This window comes from Myotis yumanensis, unplaced genomic scaffold, assembly GCF_028538775.1.
Source record: "Myotis yumanensis isolate MYYU_CA2020_CCGP unplaced genomic scaffold, mMyoYum1.0.hap1 SCAF_19, whole genome shotgun sequence".
NCBI classification, from domain to species: Eukaryota; Metazoa; Chordata; class Mammalia; order Chiroptera; family Vespertilionidae; genus Myotis; species Myotis yumanensis.
The window spans coordinates 9566338-9584763 of NW_027223770.1; the positions used below are offsets into that span (position 1 = coordinate 9566338).

Genomic DNA, 18426 nt, shown 5'->3' on the forward strand with positions numbered 1-18426 from the left:
TAAAGTGTACAATCTGATAATTTGATATATGTGTATATTGTGAAATATTTATTGTGAATATAAATTTTCCAAAAGGCAAGGAACTACAATAGTTAAAGTAATTTTGGAAAAGAATAACGTGGGAGGAACCACTCTATTCAATTTTAAGGTTGTGGTATTGGTGATGAGACACATAGATCAATGAAACAGAATTGAGAAACCAGAAATAGAGAATGCATACATGTATTGCCAATGGCTTTTTTACAAAAGGGCAAAAATTTGGGTGGAGAAAGGATAGTCTTTTTAACCAATGGTATTGGAAAGTTTGGTGTATATAGTAAAAAAAAAAGAACCTCAACCTAAGCTCCACACTTTATACAAAAATCATCTCAAAATAGATAATAAATTTAACTGTAAAATATAAAACTATAAAACTCTTTTAGAAGAAAACATAGAACATTTTTTAGAAGCTAAGACTTGGTAAAAAATTCTTAAACATGACACCAAAAACATGATCCATAAAAGAAAACTCCATAAATTGGATTGCATCAAAAGTAAAAATCCTTGCTTTGTGAATGACTTTTTTAAAAGGATGAAAAGACAAGCTATGGAGGGGGAGAAAATATTTGCAAACCACTTATCTGATTTAAAAAAATTATTCTTAGAATATATAAAGAACTCTTACTACTCACCAATATCAAAGCAAATAATCCAGTTAGAAAATGGGCATAAAGAGACATTTCACTGAAGAGGATATATAAAAGTTATATAACTATGTGAAAAGATGCTCTGTTTATAACACTGTCCAAAAATGTGAATGGGAGATACCAGCAGAGAAGCCACTTCTTATGTGTGATTTTCATGGGTACATTGGCTGGTAACTCCAGGCCCACACTCTTCTCTGGATGGCCTGGACATATTGGTATCCTAAAATTATGCCAGTTAAAGACTAAGTATCCAAAAAGTCTCCTCTGTATTAGAAAATGACTTACATGTGTCCAGTGCCCACTTCTGTTTGTTCTTTTGATATGCCCAGGTTCAAGAGAAGATGAACTAGAATTGTTGAATGAATAAGTGACTTCCAGATAAGGATCTATCTCATAGTATTTGACTCCTTTTCTCCCCAGTAGACTCTGGAAGTAGAACATTTTTCCATAATAGTACATAAGGTGCCTATTTATGGGAAGTGTTATGGAAGACTCATCTTCCCATTGCAAAGTAATCTCTTGGAGCCATGATCTATATATATAAAAGTCTAATATGCTAAGTGTCCAACTGAGCGGTTGACTGACTGGTCACTATGACGTGAATGACCATCACAGGACAGATGCTCCGACTGGTAGGTTAGCTTGCTGCTGGGGTCCGGCCGATCAGGACTGAGTGAAATGGGGCCAGACACTCCCTGGAGCCTGCCTGCGATCCCTCCTGTGATCCCTCCCCGGCCACCAGCCTCAATTGACCCTGATCAGCCCTGATCGCCAGCCAGGCGGAGGGACCCCACCCGTGCACGAATTCATGCACTGGGTCTCTAGTACATATATAATGGGAGGGGGTGTAATAAAGGAGCTCAAAAAGGTTGACAGCTTTATGTCTAGAAGCAGGGTGAAAATTACTTTTAAAGTTGTTCAGCACTTTGATTGATGAAGGAAAATAATTGATTTTTTTTTTCTTCAAGAAAACACTGCAGTCCTGGCTGGGTGGCTTGGTTAGTGGAACATCATCCTATGTACCAAAAGGTTGCGGGTTTGATTCCTGGTCAGGACATATACCTAGATTGTGTTCTATCCCCAGTCAGGGTACATGTGGGAGGCAACGGATCGAAGTTTCTCTCTCATATTGATGTTTCTTTCTCTCTCACTCTTTCTCTGTCTCTCCCTTCCTCTCTCTCTCTCAAATCAATGAAAACATGTCCTCCAGTGAGGATTAAGAAAAAACAACAACAAACACTTCAGTGAGATTACACCCCACTGAAAATGACAAAATTCTACTCAAAAATGAAGTTTTGAGCTCACAACTAACTTCATACTCATTAGTGAAAAACTGAAAGTTTTTCCTCTAACATCAGGAACAAGACAAAGATGCCTACTGTTACCACTTTTATGTAATATAGTATTGGAAGTCCTAGCCAGAGCAATTAGGCAAGATAAAAGGCATCTAAATTGGAAAGGAACAAGTAAAACTGTCACTACTTCAGGTGGCATGGTATTATATATAAAATATCCTGAAGATTCCAGCAAAAACAGTTATAATGAATAACTTAAAACTAATAAATTCAGTTAAGTTGCAGGATACAAAATTAATATAAAGATGCTGCATTTCTATACACTAATAACAAACTATCAGAAAGAAATTAAGAAAACAATCCCATTTACAGTTGCATCAAAAAGAATAAAATAACTAGGAATAAATTTAATCAAGGAAGTGAAAGACTGTACACTGAAAACCGTAAGACATTATAGAAAGAAATTGAAGAAGACATAGTAAATGAAAAGATATTTTATGCTCATGGGTTGGAAGAATTAATATTGTTATAATGTTCATATTACCATAAGAAATCTACAGATTCAGTATAAACTCTAAAAAAATTCTAGTAATATTTTCACACAAAACAACAAACAATCCTGAAATATGTGTGGAACCACAAAAGACACCAAGTAGCCAAAGCAATCTTGAGAAAGAGCAAAGCTGGAAGCATCACACTTCCTAATTTCTAATTATATTACAAAGCTATATAATCAAAACAGTATGGACCCTGACTGGGTAGCTCAGTTGGTTAAAGCATGTCCTGATATGCCAAGGTTATAGATTTGTTCCCCTATCAGCACATAGATGAATCAACCAGTGAATCCATAAATACATAGAACAACAAATTGATGTTTTACCCCTCTCCTTTCTCTCTCAAAAAATAAATTAATTTAAAAAACCATGCCGAAACCGGTTTGGCTCAGTGGATAGAGCATCGGCCTGCGGACTGAAGGGTCCCAGGTTCGATTCCGGTCAAGGGCATGTACCTTGGTTGCGGGCACATCCCCAGTGGGAGATGTGCAGGAGGCAGCTGATTGATGTTTCTCTCTCATCGATGTTTCTAACTATCTCTCTCCCTTCCTCTCTGTAAAAAAATCAATAAAATATATTAAAAAAACAAACAAAAAACCCCCAAAAAAACCAATATGGTGTTGGCATAAAAAGAAACTCATAGATCAATGGAACAGAATAGAGAGCCCAAAAATAAATCCGCACATGTATAGACAGTTAATTTACAACAGAAGAGCTAAGAATACAATGGGAAAGGGACAGTATCTTCAATAAGTTGTGTTGGGAAAATTGGACAGCCACATGCAAAAGAATGAAACTGGACCACTATCTTACACCATACACAAAAATTAACTCAAAGTAAATTAAAGATTTAAATGTAAGATCGCGAACCATAAAACTTTTAGAGGAAAACATTGGTGGTAAACTCCTTGACATCAGCCTTGGCAATGCTTTTTTGGATATGACACCAAACACAAAGGCAACAAAAGAAAAATAAATGAGTGGAGCTATGTCAAATTAAGAAGTTGCTATACAGCAAAAGTGAAAAGGCAATCTATTTGTCAATCATATATCTGATAAGGGATTAATACCATATGTCTATATATGCTATGTCTTCATTGTGGGCATGATTTCATCCATGTGTGGCTATGATGATGTGATCTGAATTTTCAGTAAATGTTATTTTTAAAAAAATTTTTCTTTTCACTGAGTCCCAGAGAATGGAGTCTGATTCCTGCCATGAGGATATTCCTAAAAGCATTCCTGCAGGAACAAAAGTTGTCAGATCAGTTCAAAGGAGAGACATAGCCTACCCAAGTTTCACAGCAGAGAATGTCACATCCCTGGACTCCAGAAATATTAATATTGGCAAAACCCAAATGTGTTCTTTCCACATTGTAACTTTTCCCACATCTGGATAAAAATCTAGAGCCTGGACTTGGCTATGCTTTGAGGAACTAGGGAAGGGCCTGGGTCTCTGCTGGCCTGAGGCAGCACAAAAAGGACAATAACCACCCAGGGAAGGCAGGTAAAAGGTAGCAATAAATCACTATCAGAGTTTTTTGGGGGAGCAGCTGACTGGGACACAAGTGACTACCAACAGGTTATTAGAATGTGTCAGCATTCTTCAGAATCCCCCAAATACAATGGGGGAGAGAAATCAGGTGAAATGGTATTAATTCCTAGAGACAGTCACACACAATGCAGAATGAACCATTGTCACTTGAGCTTTATAGAAAGTGCTGACCACTGAACATGGAGATTTAACATGTTGAGTTACATCTGCTCAATCCTACCACATTGAAACTGGTCCCTCCCTTACCATAGTCTGTCAAAAAAAAATTTTTTTACCATAGTCTATCTTAATGGAGTTCAACCTTCATTTGCTGGAATTTGAGGTTTTACAAACTTTTTATTACTTAATTGACTGTTTATAAATATTTAGCATTATTGCATCTGAGCAAGATTTTGGTTGTGCTAGGACAGTGGTCAGCAAACTCATTACTCAGCAGAGCCAAATATCAACAGTACTTCTTCAAAATAGACTCGCCCAGGCCGAAAACTGACTTCTGCACATGGGCCACGAAGTTTCAATCGCACTGTACCTGTGTGCCCGCACATGGTATTTTGTGGAAGAGCCACACTCAAGGGGCCAAAGAGCTGCATGTGGCTCGCGAGCCACAGTTTGCCGACCACTGTGCTAGGAAGTAGCATCCTGCCCATGGAATGAATCTGGGCCTGTATTTTAAGGCTAGCTCTGGTTAAATCATTCACTTGGTAAATATTTATTAACAGAATAAGATGGCAACCTGCCACTCCATTATGTCAGCATGTAATAGGAGAGAAGATATTTTTATCAATAATGACTACACAACATGAAGATTCATAATAGTGGTCAGTAAGAACACATTGCCTTCCTCATCACTTTTTACTGAAGAAAAAGGCCCATAAGGTAGTGGAGAATGTAGATTGAGTCATGCCTTGGGAGACATGCAGGTTCTACAACTTACTAGAATTCTCTTTGATCTATTTCCTCATATACACAATGGAGGTTTCGTGTGTAGGTTAGTTGGCAAGGCAATGACTATAAAATGTTTAACACAGTTCCTGGCATAGAATGAATAATGTTAATTTTATTCTTGCCTTGTGTTCTCATCACATAGAAGCATCTACAACCTCCAAAACTCTGTTACCTATAATTGGAGAGGTTCCTTCTGATATTAGTCAATAACTTGTTAATTTCAATAAATAAGTAAAGAAAAATAGAAAAGACAAAATTATAGTTTTAGCTTCTAGACTGTTATAAAATTAGTATAAACTTCATTTCCTAGCTCTGGCTGATATAAATCAATCATGACTGAAATTTCATCCCAGGAAGATTAGTAAAGAGGAAGGGCTCTGAAAGCTGCTCTAAAAGGAAAAGAAATCTTTTAGGTATAAAGAGAGTAGGGCTATAGAAAGGGCTTGGAAATACTGGAAGTAATAACTTTAAATACACGTAAATCATGTTACACATCTGTCATATTTGAAAAGGTGGATGACTTCAACACTGGCCTCTTGACTCTAGGGCAATGAGGGTCTTCTGGCTTTTTGTGTGTGTATGTTTTTTTAAAAATATATTTTATTAATTTTTTACAGAGAGGAAGGGAGAGGAATAGAAAGTTAGAAACATCGATGAGAGAGAAACATTGATCAGCTGCCTCCTGCACACCCTCCTACTGGGGATGTGCCCGCATCTAAGGTACATGCCCTTGACTGGAATCGAACCTGGGATCCTTTAGTCCGCAGGCCGACGCTCTTTCCACTGAGCCAAACCGGTCAGGGCAAGGCGTCTTCTGTTTTATCAGATATAGTTTCTCTCACTGAGTCTAATAACAAAACAGACCTAATAACTATACCAATGGAATCTGAAGAGATGTCTAATCTGAATAGGGTTTTATTTATTTAAAAATTCATTTCATGAATGCACATTAATAGGGCAAACTAGAATAGTGGATTGCATAAACAACTGTCCTCACATAATAGTTGCTACTAGAAATAAAAACCCAAGTGACAGTAATAAGTGCAGGCACATATAGTAGCATATATCAAACAGATGAAAGATGGCATGTTCTGAAAAAGTTTCTGGTGATTGCAAAAATTGGCCCAAGACAAAGACATTGATGTCAGAAGATGCATGTGAAGAGTTCAAATGAAATGTTAAAAAGCAAAAGTAGTAAAATATGTACTATATTAAGTAAATAAAACCTTAATTACTGAAATGAATAATAAAAGTGAGAGTAGCCCTCTTCTCATATTAGTTTATTTTCAAACTAAAGAAAATTTTAGTTTCAGCTTCTATACTGTTATAAAATTAGTATAAATTTTGTCTATACTATTATATAATCCTAGTCAGAGCCATGGAGTTATCAATTCCTACTTCACCTTTGTGTCATTGAACCTCTGGTTCCTGGTCAGTGTTTGAAGTGTTTCATATATTTGGCTTCTTCCTTCCACTACTTGTTTTATTCTTTAGCTCCTTTCTCCTACCCTTCCTCCTCCTCCTCCCCCTCCCCCTCCTCCTCCTCCTCCTCTTCCTCTGCCTCTTCTTCCCCTCCTTCCTCTGGGGCAGCCTCTTCTGGAGGCTTCTCTTCTGGAGGCTCCTCTTCTGGAGGCTTCTCTTCTGGAGGCTTCTCTTCTGGAGGCTTCTCTTCTGTGGGCTCTTCTGAAGCTTTACAAAGGATGCACGAGGCAATACTGACAACTGCTAATATTATGAGAAAAAGTATTAAGAATGCTAAGACCATGTTGTCTATGATCTTTTCATGTTTGGCAGGATGGCCAGTGGCAGAACCTCCAGCATCTGTTGGCTGTTCATCAGGTGGCAAACCAGGGGGACCACTGTCCACACTACCCCCTTGTCCTAAGGTTTTGCAGTCAGGGGGTGCATAGCCATACTTACAATGGCAGTGCTTCAAATTGTTGCAAACTCCTTTCCGATCACACATTGCTTCTACATCGCAGTCATACTTGAGCACAGCATCATCAGTGCAGGATGCATTTGCGCAGATTTTCCCTTTGGAACAAATAGTGCCATATTTCACATTTCCTTCATCATCTTTATCTTCATCGACATAGAAATTCATGGACCAGCAGTAGTTTTCAGAAGAAGGAATCTGGATCACTGTATGATAGGGTTTGATCATTGGCATCTGTCTAATACCTGAACATATAATTTTCCCACACCGCATATTCTCTGTTGTACACTTAACATAGTCTTTGTTAGCAGAAGTAGGAAGGCCACAGTTTCCAAACCGGTCCCCTAGCTTGTTTACCAATTCATAACAATTATCTTCAGCAGAAGTTGAAAAGGTCCCAAAATATTCTTGGCATTGATGATTAGGGTTCTTACACTCACCTTGTACACAGTAATATCCTATACATGGTGTACCATCTTGCATGTAGAAGTTTTCGGGACATTTTGCAGAGGTACCATCACAATACTCTGGGAGGTCACACTCTCCCGAAGCAGGACGACATTTGAAGCCCTTTTCTTGAAATTGGCACGTATCTGTACAACAAGGTCCTGGACTACACTTTGCATCAGCCTTCAGCATACATGTACTGTCACAGCACTTGTTTGTGGCACAGTCAGAACCACAGTCACACTGCTCACCGTCATCCACCACACCATTTCCACAATTGGCATCTCTGCGCAAGCGGCCTTTGTGCCGCTGAGGGTTGTTAAATAGGCAGGCCCCTCTGTGTTCCTGGAGGAACTGGTAGAAGTCGTCAGAGCTACAGTTGCTGAAGCCACTTTCTTTAGTGATATTGTCCTGCATGAGGCAGAGGGGTTTGTCTTTACAAATGCAGGCTGAGTGGTCGTGCCGAATACCCAAGTTGTGCCCAAGCTCATGGACCATGAGCGCTGCAAACAGCAGGACATCTTCATGATGGAAGGATTCAACAGCTGCTGCAAAACCACTTGAACAGGCACCATTGAGAAATGCCTGGCCCATACCCTGTGCAGGATGCTGTCCGACAATCATGTGGGCAACATCATGCTTCACACGATGGAGGAGCTTCTCTTGTCTCCAGCTGTTGAAATTCCCCAGTGTAACTTGCAGGTCCACTGGGACCTCTATGAGGTCCCCCTCGGTCCAAATCTCCATTCCAGCCAGCACCACCTCTGTGTTTATTCCCCTCGTGAAGCTGTTGGCCAGGGCAATGATGTGCATCACTCTCTGGACCGTCTCATTGACGTCACTGCCCCACATTTGGAACCGCTGGTTGTTGACCACAACAAACATCTCCACATACTTGGTGAGTGACCACAAATAGGACAGCTCCTGTAGACCGCCAGGCTTCCTGCTCCCTTGTTGTCGGCTGGTGGACTCCACTGGGCTGTCTTTGGAAGTGACACTGCAGGAGACTGGAGCTTGATGGGCCATGGTGTACAACACATGTTCAAACCGTTTTGAAGAGTCCATGGGCTCAATGCCATAGGATTTCCCCTCCTTAATCAGGATGCCCCTGAGGCCTGAACAGGTGTTGACAGAAACAAAAGAACCCGGGAGTCCTTCTATGTAGCCTTCATAGTGACAGTCATGTGAGATGAAAGGCATTTCTTGTCCCAGAATGCCACTGTGGTAGCTGAAGACTGGAAAGTTCTTGATAAAATAGTCTGTCTTCACTTTCAGGTGAATCAGCTGTTTCTGGCCCTGCATAGATATCACATAAGATGCCTCTTCCCCTGGGTCTTGCCTTCCCTCAACTGTCAGAGCCTTGGGGATGACTATCTCATAGGATGAATAATATACTGATCCCAGGTCACAGCACAAGCTTGGCAGGAAAGTCAGTACCAACACCAGCACAATCCCCAACCTGACACGTGAAGATCCTGGCACCAGTATCAGCACCAGGCCCTTGATCTGGGGAGCCAAAGTCTGAAGCATTCTGCCAGTCTCATACATAACCTCTTGGTTCTTCTGTAGAGAAGGCAAGGAGGAGGCCCTCTCTCTCACAAAGGCAGCCACTGACATGGCCCCAGTGAATCAGTGGCTGATGCAGGGCCTCTGTCCTTGAGCAGCAGCGCTCCTTGAGGTGCAGACCCTTAGCCACTGGGATTAGGTCCAGGTATATGCTGGCTGCATAAAGGCTGGGTACTACTCGTTCTTATAGCACCTGCCTACCTCTGGCTGTATCTTTTCTAATCTCTCTGACCTCTCTGTTGTCCTTCAGATAGTGTCCATATTGCAGCTTCCTTCCACAATATTACCTTCAGTGATCCTTGGCTATAGTCCTTTGATATTGTGGTGATGTAATCACAAAGAAGGACTACAAACTCTAAAATGCAAGATTTTACCTTAAGAAGGAAATAAAACCTTCGTGCCTTCCTCAACTGTGCCACACGGAACACACATACCCCCACCCCTCCTGTGTCGGTTGCTCGGCCAACTCCTAATGTTCTAGACCAGGGGGCTTGAAGATCATTGGTGGGCACACTCCATTGCCCGTTTCGCCTCATCTAAAACTCTTGCTCTGTAACACATGGGTATCAAACTCATGATGTTCTTGATTCTTCAATGAGGCTTTATAGTAATATGCACATGCCTCAGGCCAGTCAGTTAGATAGGCAAGGGGGTGGCTGTCCTGTACCCCAGGGTAGACCCAAATGGGCTGAAGACCATGAGGCAAGGGACAATACTCCGATTTTTTAAACTCATCAAAATTTAGTCTCTCAAGTTCTGTTTATAACATTGCCAAAAAGGAGATGCCAACAGAGCAGCCTTCACTTATGTATGATTTTCATAGGTATGTTGACTGGTAACTCCAGGCCCTTCTCTGGATGACCGAGACATATCGATACCATAAAATTATGCCAGTTGAAGACTAGGTATCCCCTTTTTTAGAAAGTGACCTACATGTGTCCAGTGCCCTCTTTTGTTTAATCCTTAGATACCCAGGTTAAAAAGTAGATGAACTAGAATTACTTATTGAATGAATAAATGATTCCCAGGTAAGGGTGCTGTCATGTATCATCTGTTGTAGTTATTTGTTTGTGCTCTCTTCATGCCTGCCCTGAAAGAATCAAAGTGTCTCTAGAAAAACCCACAACTATGTGGACAAATGGCACATTCATGATCTCAAAATGTACTTCCCTCTTCCTACATTTTGCTGGCCAGTTCACTTTCCTAATGTCTCCGTGCCTCATATTTTATTGAGAAAAAATAAAACCAATAAAGAGTACTTTCACATGGAGACACCACTTGCGTCGCTTGTATCTAAATTTTCCTCTGACTCTGGGGGATAAATTGTCCATACTCCAATCTAAGGCCAATCCTCCTACTTGTGTGTGGGGTCTACTTCCCTTTCAATTTCTCATGGACTTCACTTTTCCAATTGTCCTTTCTTTTTTTTTTTATAAGTTTCTTAAATATATATATATATATATATATATATATATATATATATTTTATTTTATTTTTTTACAGAGAGGAAGGGAGAGGGATAGAGAGAAACATCATTGAGAGAGAAACATTGATCAGCTGCCTCCTGCACAACCCTTACTGGGGATGTGCCCGCAACCAAGGTACATGCCCTTGACTGGAATCAAACCTGGTACCCTTCAGTCCACAGGCTGATGCTCTATTCACTGAGCCAAACTGGTTATGGCTCGATTCTGTCTTTTATTTCTGAAACATCTATTTGTCCCTTGGATCCAATCTCATTATATGCAGTAATGTTTCATCTTTATCAAACCATAACTCTCAGCCCATGTCACTCTCCAGTCACCAACCAAAATCTCCTGTTTCATATACAATGAAACTCTGGAGATTATATATATATATTCATTCTTATATACATTTCACCCATACTTATTTCTTTTCTGAAATTAAAACTTTGAATCAGCCGAAACCAGTTTGGCTCAGTGGATAGAGCGTTGGCCTGCGGACTGAAAGGTCCCAGGTTCGATTCCGGTCAAGGGCATGTACCTGGGTTGCGGGCACAATCCTGTAGGAGATGTGCAGGAGGCAGCTGATCGATGTTTCTCTCTCATCGATGTTTCTAACTCTCTATCTCTCTCCCTTCCTCTCTGTAAAAAAAAAAAAAATCAATAAAACATATTTAAAAACAAACAAACAACAACAAAAAAACTTTGAATCATAGCACAGTCACAAAATGTGAGTAAAACATATTTTTCAATAAATTATTTGGAAGAGAACAGCTCAATCACACACAAAAGGACACATGTGATATGACTTAATTTATATGAGATTCCTCAAGTAATCAAGTTCATAGAGATAGAAAGTGAAGTGAAGGTGACAGGAGCTGGGAAACGAGTAATAGGACTGGTTAATTAAGACAGTTTCAGTTTGAGATGATGAAAAAGTTCTGGAAGTGGATGTTGATGTTGGTTGCACAACAATGTAAATGTACTTAATGCCACTGAGCTGTACTTAGAAATGGTAAAGAGGGTTAATTTTATCTTATAAATATTGGAGAGAGGGAAAGAGGAAAGAGAAAGCTGTGTAAGTACAACTCTGATCAAGTAATCAACAGTTTTAGCTCCATAGAAGTCACCCATGTACCATTGCCAGTCACAAATCCTCCTGCTTCAAAGATAATCATGACCCTTTCTTTTATAGTATCTACTTTGTCACTTTTATTTCTCAATTTGCTTCCTAAACATGCACTGCAGAATTTTGTAATTTTATTTTATTTTATTTTTAATCACATCTTTATTGAGAAACCGTAATTCACATACCTTACATAATTCACATACCTTAACATTCATCCTTTAAAGCAGGGGTCCTCAAACTACAGCCCGCGGGCCACATGCAAATACAAATATTATATTTGTTCCCGTTTTGTTTTTTTACTTCAAAATAAGATATGTGCAGTGTGCATAGGAATTTGTTCATAGTTTTTTTTAAACTATAGTCCGGCCCTCCAACGGTCTGAGGGACAGTGCACTGGCCCCCTGTTTAAAAAGTTTGAGGACCCCTGCTTTAAAGTGTACATGTTGGTGGTTTGTACTGTGTTCAGAAACTTATGTAACTGTCACCAAATCAATTTTAGAACATTTTCTCACCCCCAAGGAAAATTCTAGTATCTATTAGCATTCCTCCCCATCCTCCCCTCCCCACAGCTCACGGCTCCCACCACTCTACTCTCTAGCTCAATGATTTTGTTTATTCTGGACACTTCATAGCAGTGGAATCCTACATGTGGTAATTTTCTGTGACTGGCAAATTTCACCTAGCATAATGTTTCCAAGGATCAGCCATGTGGTAGATTATGTCAAAACTTCCTTTCCTTTGGCCAAATAATGTTTTTTTTGTGTGCATATACCACATTTTTTATTAGATACATCAGCTGATGAAAATTTTGGTTATTTCTACTTTGGGACTATTGTGAATAATATTGCTATGGACATTTGAGTACAAGTTTTTGCATGGACATATGTTTGCATTTCTCTTAGGTAGATACTTAGGAGTGGAATGTTTGATCATGTGAGAACTCTACATTTATCCTCTGGAGGAATTGGCCAACTATTTCCAAAGCATCTACACAATTTCACATTCCTGCCAGCAATGAGTAAGGATTTCATTTTCTTCTCATCATCACTAATATTTGTACCCCAATCAGGTATCAAATTCGCAACCTGGGTATGTACTCTGACTGGGAATCAAACCTGGAACCTTTTTGGTATAAGGGATGATGTTCCAACAAATTGAGTAACCTGGCCAGAGCAAGAAGTATTTCATTTTTTCTTTTAATTTACATTACTGAATTAAATAAATTTTTATAAGATACAAAAGTTATCTATTTTTAAGGGTACACTTAGTGAGTGGCATTAAGTGCATTCATAATGTTGTGCTACCTTCACTGCTAGCCATCTTCAGATTCTTCTTTTTGTAAAACTCAAACTCTGTATTCATTAATCTATAAATCCCCATGGCTTCCTTCTCCCCTACCCTAGGAGCTGTCATTCTACATCTGTCTCTATAATTTTGACTACTCTGAGTACCTCATACAGTGGAATCATATAGTATTGGTCTTCATGTGACTGGCTGATTTCACTTAGCACAGTGTCCTCAAGGTTCATTCCTGTTGTTATATATTGTAAAATTTCCTTTCTTTTAAGTGGTGAAAACATTCCATTGTATGTACATACCATACTTTGCTCCATCCACTCATTTGTCAATGGATACTTTATTGTTTTTGTTTAGTTTTTAAGTTAATAAACTTGATAGTTCTATGATTTGATTAATATCCATACTTCCCAAGAAGTTGATATTGACTGTACTAGTATTTGCTTCTATGGAGCAGGCAATTTTTGGAGGATGTTATTTTAACATTTTGGAAGTGATTTTCATTTTATCTCTTACCTTCCTCTGAATCCATATGGATGTCCTGTTTACATATGACCTCTTTACTCTACCCAGTACTTACATTTACTTACTGATTTTGTGTGCTGCTACATTTCATTCCTTTCCATTGCTCTATACTGTGGATTTATCCAATTTAACATCCATTATATGTGAACACAGGGCTCTTTTCTTTTGCAGTATTTGGAAGATCAGCGATTCTCTACCTGTGGGTCACGACCCCTTTGGGGGTCAAACAACCCTTTCACAGGGGTCGCCTAAGACCACGGAAAACACATATATAATTACATATTGTTTTTGTGATTAATCACTATGCTTTAATTATGTTCAATTTGTAACAATGAAAATACATCCTGCATATCAGATATTTACATTACGATTCATAACAGTAGCAAAATTACAGTTATGAAGTAGCAACAAAAATAATTTTATGGTTGGGAGCTACCACAACATGAGGAACTGTATTAAAGGGCATTAGGAAGGTTGAGAACCACTGCTGAAGAGGGCTTCAGTGACTATTATTGTCCAGTAACATGTTACAAATAACTAGACATTTCCATGGGTTTTCTCTAAGACAGGGGTCATGTCTGCAGTATGTATACAGCCCGTGAAATCATTTGGTCTGGTCCTGCCAAAGCATTAGGGGTGAGTTGACCAAATGTTTGACCAAGTATAGCAGGCTAGTTTTAAAGTTGATAATTTTGTATGGCTTGGGATTGTTGTTATAAATATCTAAATGGCCCTTGGCAGAAATCGGGTTCCACGCCCCTGGCCTAAGAGTAAAATAGCTTAGTGATAAGGTACTTGAGACTTTAATTGGACTAGGAAATAAAAAGTGCTATTTCAAAGTGGCATACCAGTTTGCATTATGAGAGTGCCCACTGTTCCACAGTAATACTTGGAATTATCAATCTTATATTGCCCATCTTGTGGGTACATAGTGATATGCCCTTGTGGCTATATAACCCTCTTTCCTCTGAATATTCATGAGGCTGAACACCTTCAGAAATGTGTTTTGACTCATCTTTTATATTTTAACTCCACTAGAATGAGCTTTCATCCCCACCCATCCATCTAACCAGCTCCATTCCGGGTTGCCAATGAATAACCCTCTACTGTGAAATCAAATGATCAACATTTACTCCTCCCTTTATGGACCTACCAGCAACATTGAACAGATAATGGATATATTCTAATTTACCTTTTAAAAGGATCACTCTGCTTGCTGAGTTCAAAAGAGGCCATTGTGGGAGCCAGTGAGGAAGCAGAGACCCCCTTTAAAGAATTCTGCAGTTGTCTATCATGGAGTTGACGGTGACTTGCAGTGCATTGGAGAGTTGGTGGTGGTGAACAGAGGTCACATTCTGGATATATTTGGAAGGTAGAATCAAGAGAAACTGTGGTTGGACTGGATTTGAAGTATATAACTCTTCTGAAAACACTTTATTCTCTTGGTTTTCAGGACAACTCTCTTGGTGGTACTCCAACCACACCGGCCACACACTGTCTTCCACTTCTTTCCTGAATGCTTCTCATCCCATCCACATCTACACATGGAATGCTATGGAGCTAAGTCCTCACTCCATTCTGAGATCTGTTCCCTTACCTAGCTATACTTGTTGCCTAGGCAGTTTCACCCAGTCCCATGGCTTGGAATGTCATCTATAAGCTGACAACTCACAAATATACATCTCTAGCTGACTTCTCTCCTAATTACAGACATAGTCATCATGCTGCATAGCTGAAGAGCCAACTTGGGTGTTTAATAGGCATCTCAAACTGAACAGGTTCCATCCCTGCTCTTTCCACATGCATCCCCATCTCAGTAAATGGCAAGGGTATTCACGCAGTTACTCAGAGCATAGCTACTGCAAAGACATCCTTCTTTACTACCTTCCTCTCATACTTTACATCTGTTTCATCAGCAAATCCTTTTAGCTCGACCTCATAATATCCCCAGATCAACCCTGTCTCACCACCAGCACTTCACCCACTCTCCCACAAGCTTCCAGAACACACCTTGACACATTTCAGGAGGTCTCTGTTTCTGCAGTTGCCCTTGCCTGTTGTTTACTTACTTAGCAGATGGAGTGGTCCTTCAATCCATTTCAGCTCTGGTCACTTCACACCTATTCAGGTCAGGTTTATAATTTTTTAAATTTTCAATGGATCAGAGAGACTTTGTCTTGTTTACTACTATTTCCGTAGAACTAGAACAATTCATAGGTACATACTCATTAGCGGTGGAATGAATAGATGAACGGATGAATGAATGGATGGATGGATGGATGGATGGATGGATGATGAGGAGTGGCAAATGTATCTGTTCATTACTTCACTTAGTCGTCTATAAAAAGCATCAAGCTTAGACAGAAAGGCCTGGAATGTGCAAGACCTGCCCTGAATCATATCCACGTAAGGACTGAAAATATGGTTAGAAGATGGAGAAAGCTAGAATCCTTGATTTAGTGTCCAAAAAAGCATGATTGCTTTTAAAGTCATGGTGGTCTTGAGTCAGGCTTTGAGGAAAAGAATAAAATGCCTCCCAGTCTTACCCATAACTGGGCCCAAGGCAGTGATTGCCACATTAACCAAATCTTGTTCCTCGTCCCCTAGAGATTTACAATTTAGTAGGAGAAATAGAATATGTTTTCAAATGACCATATGGTAGGTCAGAATGCTATAAGTATAAAGGAATTCAGTGTTGTGGCTAGATTGTAGATAATTGTTATCATCACCAACATGGGTAACATCCAACTTTGAACAAGAAAAGCCACAAGACTGCTGGCTGCTGGGGAATCTGGACATAAGAGCACTACCGCAAAATGCTGCTCAGCAAAAGGCAAAAGGCTGCCTGAGCTGTGAGGTGCTGGTAGGAGAGAAACCCACAGTTTCATTGTTGTTTTGTCTTTGCTTTTATTCTCTAAATCCAGCCTGCAGGACTTTTCAATTGCAAACATTCACCAGAGGCTTTGGTGCAAGGAGAGAGGCAGAGACTGAGGAGAGGCTGGGCAGGGAAGCAAGGCAGGGAGATGTGGCGAGGAGCCCTGCATTGGGACATTCTTAAGCTTCCAAACCTAAGTGGCCATTTCTCCCCAGAAGAACTAGCCTCTCCCAGTAGCCTCAAGACAGTAATACAGCCTGCCACACCCTGCAGTTTGAGCTTTCCAGAGGAAACAAACTGCAGAGGCCAAGCTTACAGGTCTGAATAGTCCCAAAGAGCCCTCAGGGACTGGATTGGAAGAGGAGCCTATCTGCCCTGTTGTTCTGGGAACCAGACTGATAAAAACTCCAGGTTGCTCCCAACCCCATTGGTCTCCATAAAAAGATCTCTGACCAACCAAAGCTAGAGTAATATTTTGGGCCACTTGCAGAGGAGTAGCTCTGGGTCAGGAAAAGAACACCCATCTTATTCCCTGAAAGCGAAACAGCACCAACCCACCTAAAGCCCTGTCAGAAACAGAGACTTGAGTGATTAAGACTGACAGCTGGCAAACAGGAAAAGAGGGTTGATTGGCCCCACCTGTTTGCAACCAATGCCTATGGAGGCACATAAGCAGAGGACCTGTAGATCGTTTGGAGCTTCAAGCAGGGTGCCAAAAGCCAAAAGACAGTGCTTGAGAGTGGCCAGCACCTAAGTACCTAACAGGAATCCCAGGATTAGAAGACAGTCAGAGGAGTGGGGTCCTAAACCAGCTCCCATGGGGCATTAAAACTCTGCTGAAGTGAACAACACTTCCCTTTTTAATTTTTAAATTTTATTATTTTAAATTTTACTATCATTTTTTAATGTTATCTTTTTTAATTTTATTGTACTTTTTTCTTCCTAGCTTTTCTTTTTTTCCTCCCATTTTTCTTGTCCTTTCCTTGTCTTAGTTTTCCTCTTTTCTTTTTCTCCCTTTTCAAAAATGATTTTATCTGCTTTATTGATGTTATTACTCTAGTCTATGTTGGTTTATTCATATATCTAATTTCCTCTTCCCTGCTCCTACTCCATTTCCCCTTCTCTTTTTTCCTTTCTTCACTACTCATTTTTTTCTTTTTATCTTCTCTTGTTTGTTTATTCTCCTAATTTTTAAATTTATTTCACTTCTTAAATTTAGGCCTATCTTCTCTCTCCTCTATTTTCCTTTTTTTAAAAAAAAATTACTTTTTTATTTATTTATTTTTCTTCTAGTCTTCTCATTTCTTTTCTCCCCTCTATTCTAAACCATGGACCTTCCCCTAGTCTTCCAATCCACTAACCTTATTTTTTTTCTATTTAAGCTCTGCATTTACAGATTCTGTGCCCCTTTGTTTTCTGGGTGTTTTTTTGTTTTGTTTGTGCTTTTTGTTTTATTTGTTTTTTTGTTGTTTTCTCCCCATATATTTTTTTTTCTTTTTCTTTTTTTTGTTTTGTTTGTTTCACTATCATTCTTACACTCTTTTCTCTTTTCTAATTCTTTTTTCTCTGGTGGTCACTTTTATTGGAGTCATAAGTGTCTTATATACATTCATGTTCTTTTTCTTGTGTCGTGTCTTGTCATATTGTATTTTGTGCTGCCCAGTCAGTGCCTTCACAATGATTGGCATGACATGGGAGGGAGTGAGCCACATAATCAGACACCCTGAGAGGAGACTCCATCCACGAATGGGATAATAACATTCAGGACCCAACCATATCAGGAGAACTCAAATATCTCAAGTAGAGGGCCTCCCTAGAACACCCAGCCCAGGATACCTGAGAGACCGCATCACTGGGTCCCACAAAACATCTATTACGTAAGACCAATTAAAAAAATCTGGATGCCATAGCAGTTTGATCTAACATATAGAAACAATTACAAAGGAATGGCAAAAATGGGGAGACAAAGAAACAACCCCCAAATGAAAGAAAAGGCGGAATCGCCAGAAAAGGAATTAAATGAAATGGAGGCAAGTAATTTGTTAGAGAAAGAATTCAGAGTAATGGTTTAAGGATGGTCAAATGTCTGGATGAGAAATTCACCATGTGTAAGAATCAAGAGGAAATGAAGAATGACATAGCTGCAGAAAAGAA

General features: G+C 39.6%; 2 protein-coding genes across 7 annotated transcripts in view; one reads left to right on the forward strand and one right to left on the reverse strand.

Annotated features, from left to right (window-relative positions):
• The window catches only part of TMEM116 (transmembrane protein 116), a 185919-nt gene that overhangs the window by 43467 nt on the left and 124026 nt on the right, over positions 1-18426 (forward strand). The window contains exon 11 of one of the 6 annotated variants that reach the window (XM_070399561.1): positions 12479-13167. The exons of the other annotated variants lie outside the window; for them this stretch is intronic. Coding sequence (XP_070255662.1) covers positions 12479-12490 — 12 coding nt within the window. The 3' untranslated portion in view covers positions 12491-13167. Of the gene's footprint in view, positions 1-12478; positions 13168-18426 lie in introns of those variants that run through there. 6 annotated transcript variants of the gene reach the window in all.
• Positions 6540-9035, reverse strand: LOC138998053 (disintegrin and metalloproteinase domain-containing protein 1a-like). The gene has a single exon (XM_070400134.1). The coding sequence runs from the start codon at positions 9033-9035 to the stop codon at positions 6540-6542; it is 2496 nt and encodes an 831-aa protein (XP_070256235.1).

What these genes read in the sequence shown, in the direction of transcription:
- LOC138998053 (XM_070400134.1), bottom strand. Translation starts at nt 9,035, where the DNA reads ATGTCAGTGGCTGCCTTTGTGAGAGAGAGGGCCTCCTCCTTGCCTTCT.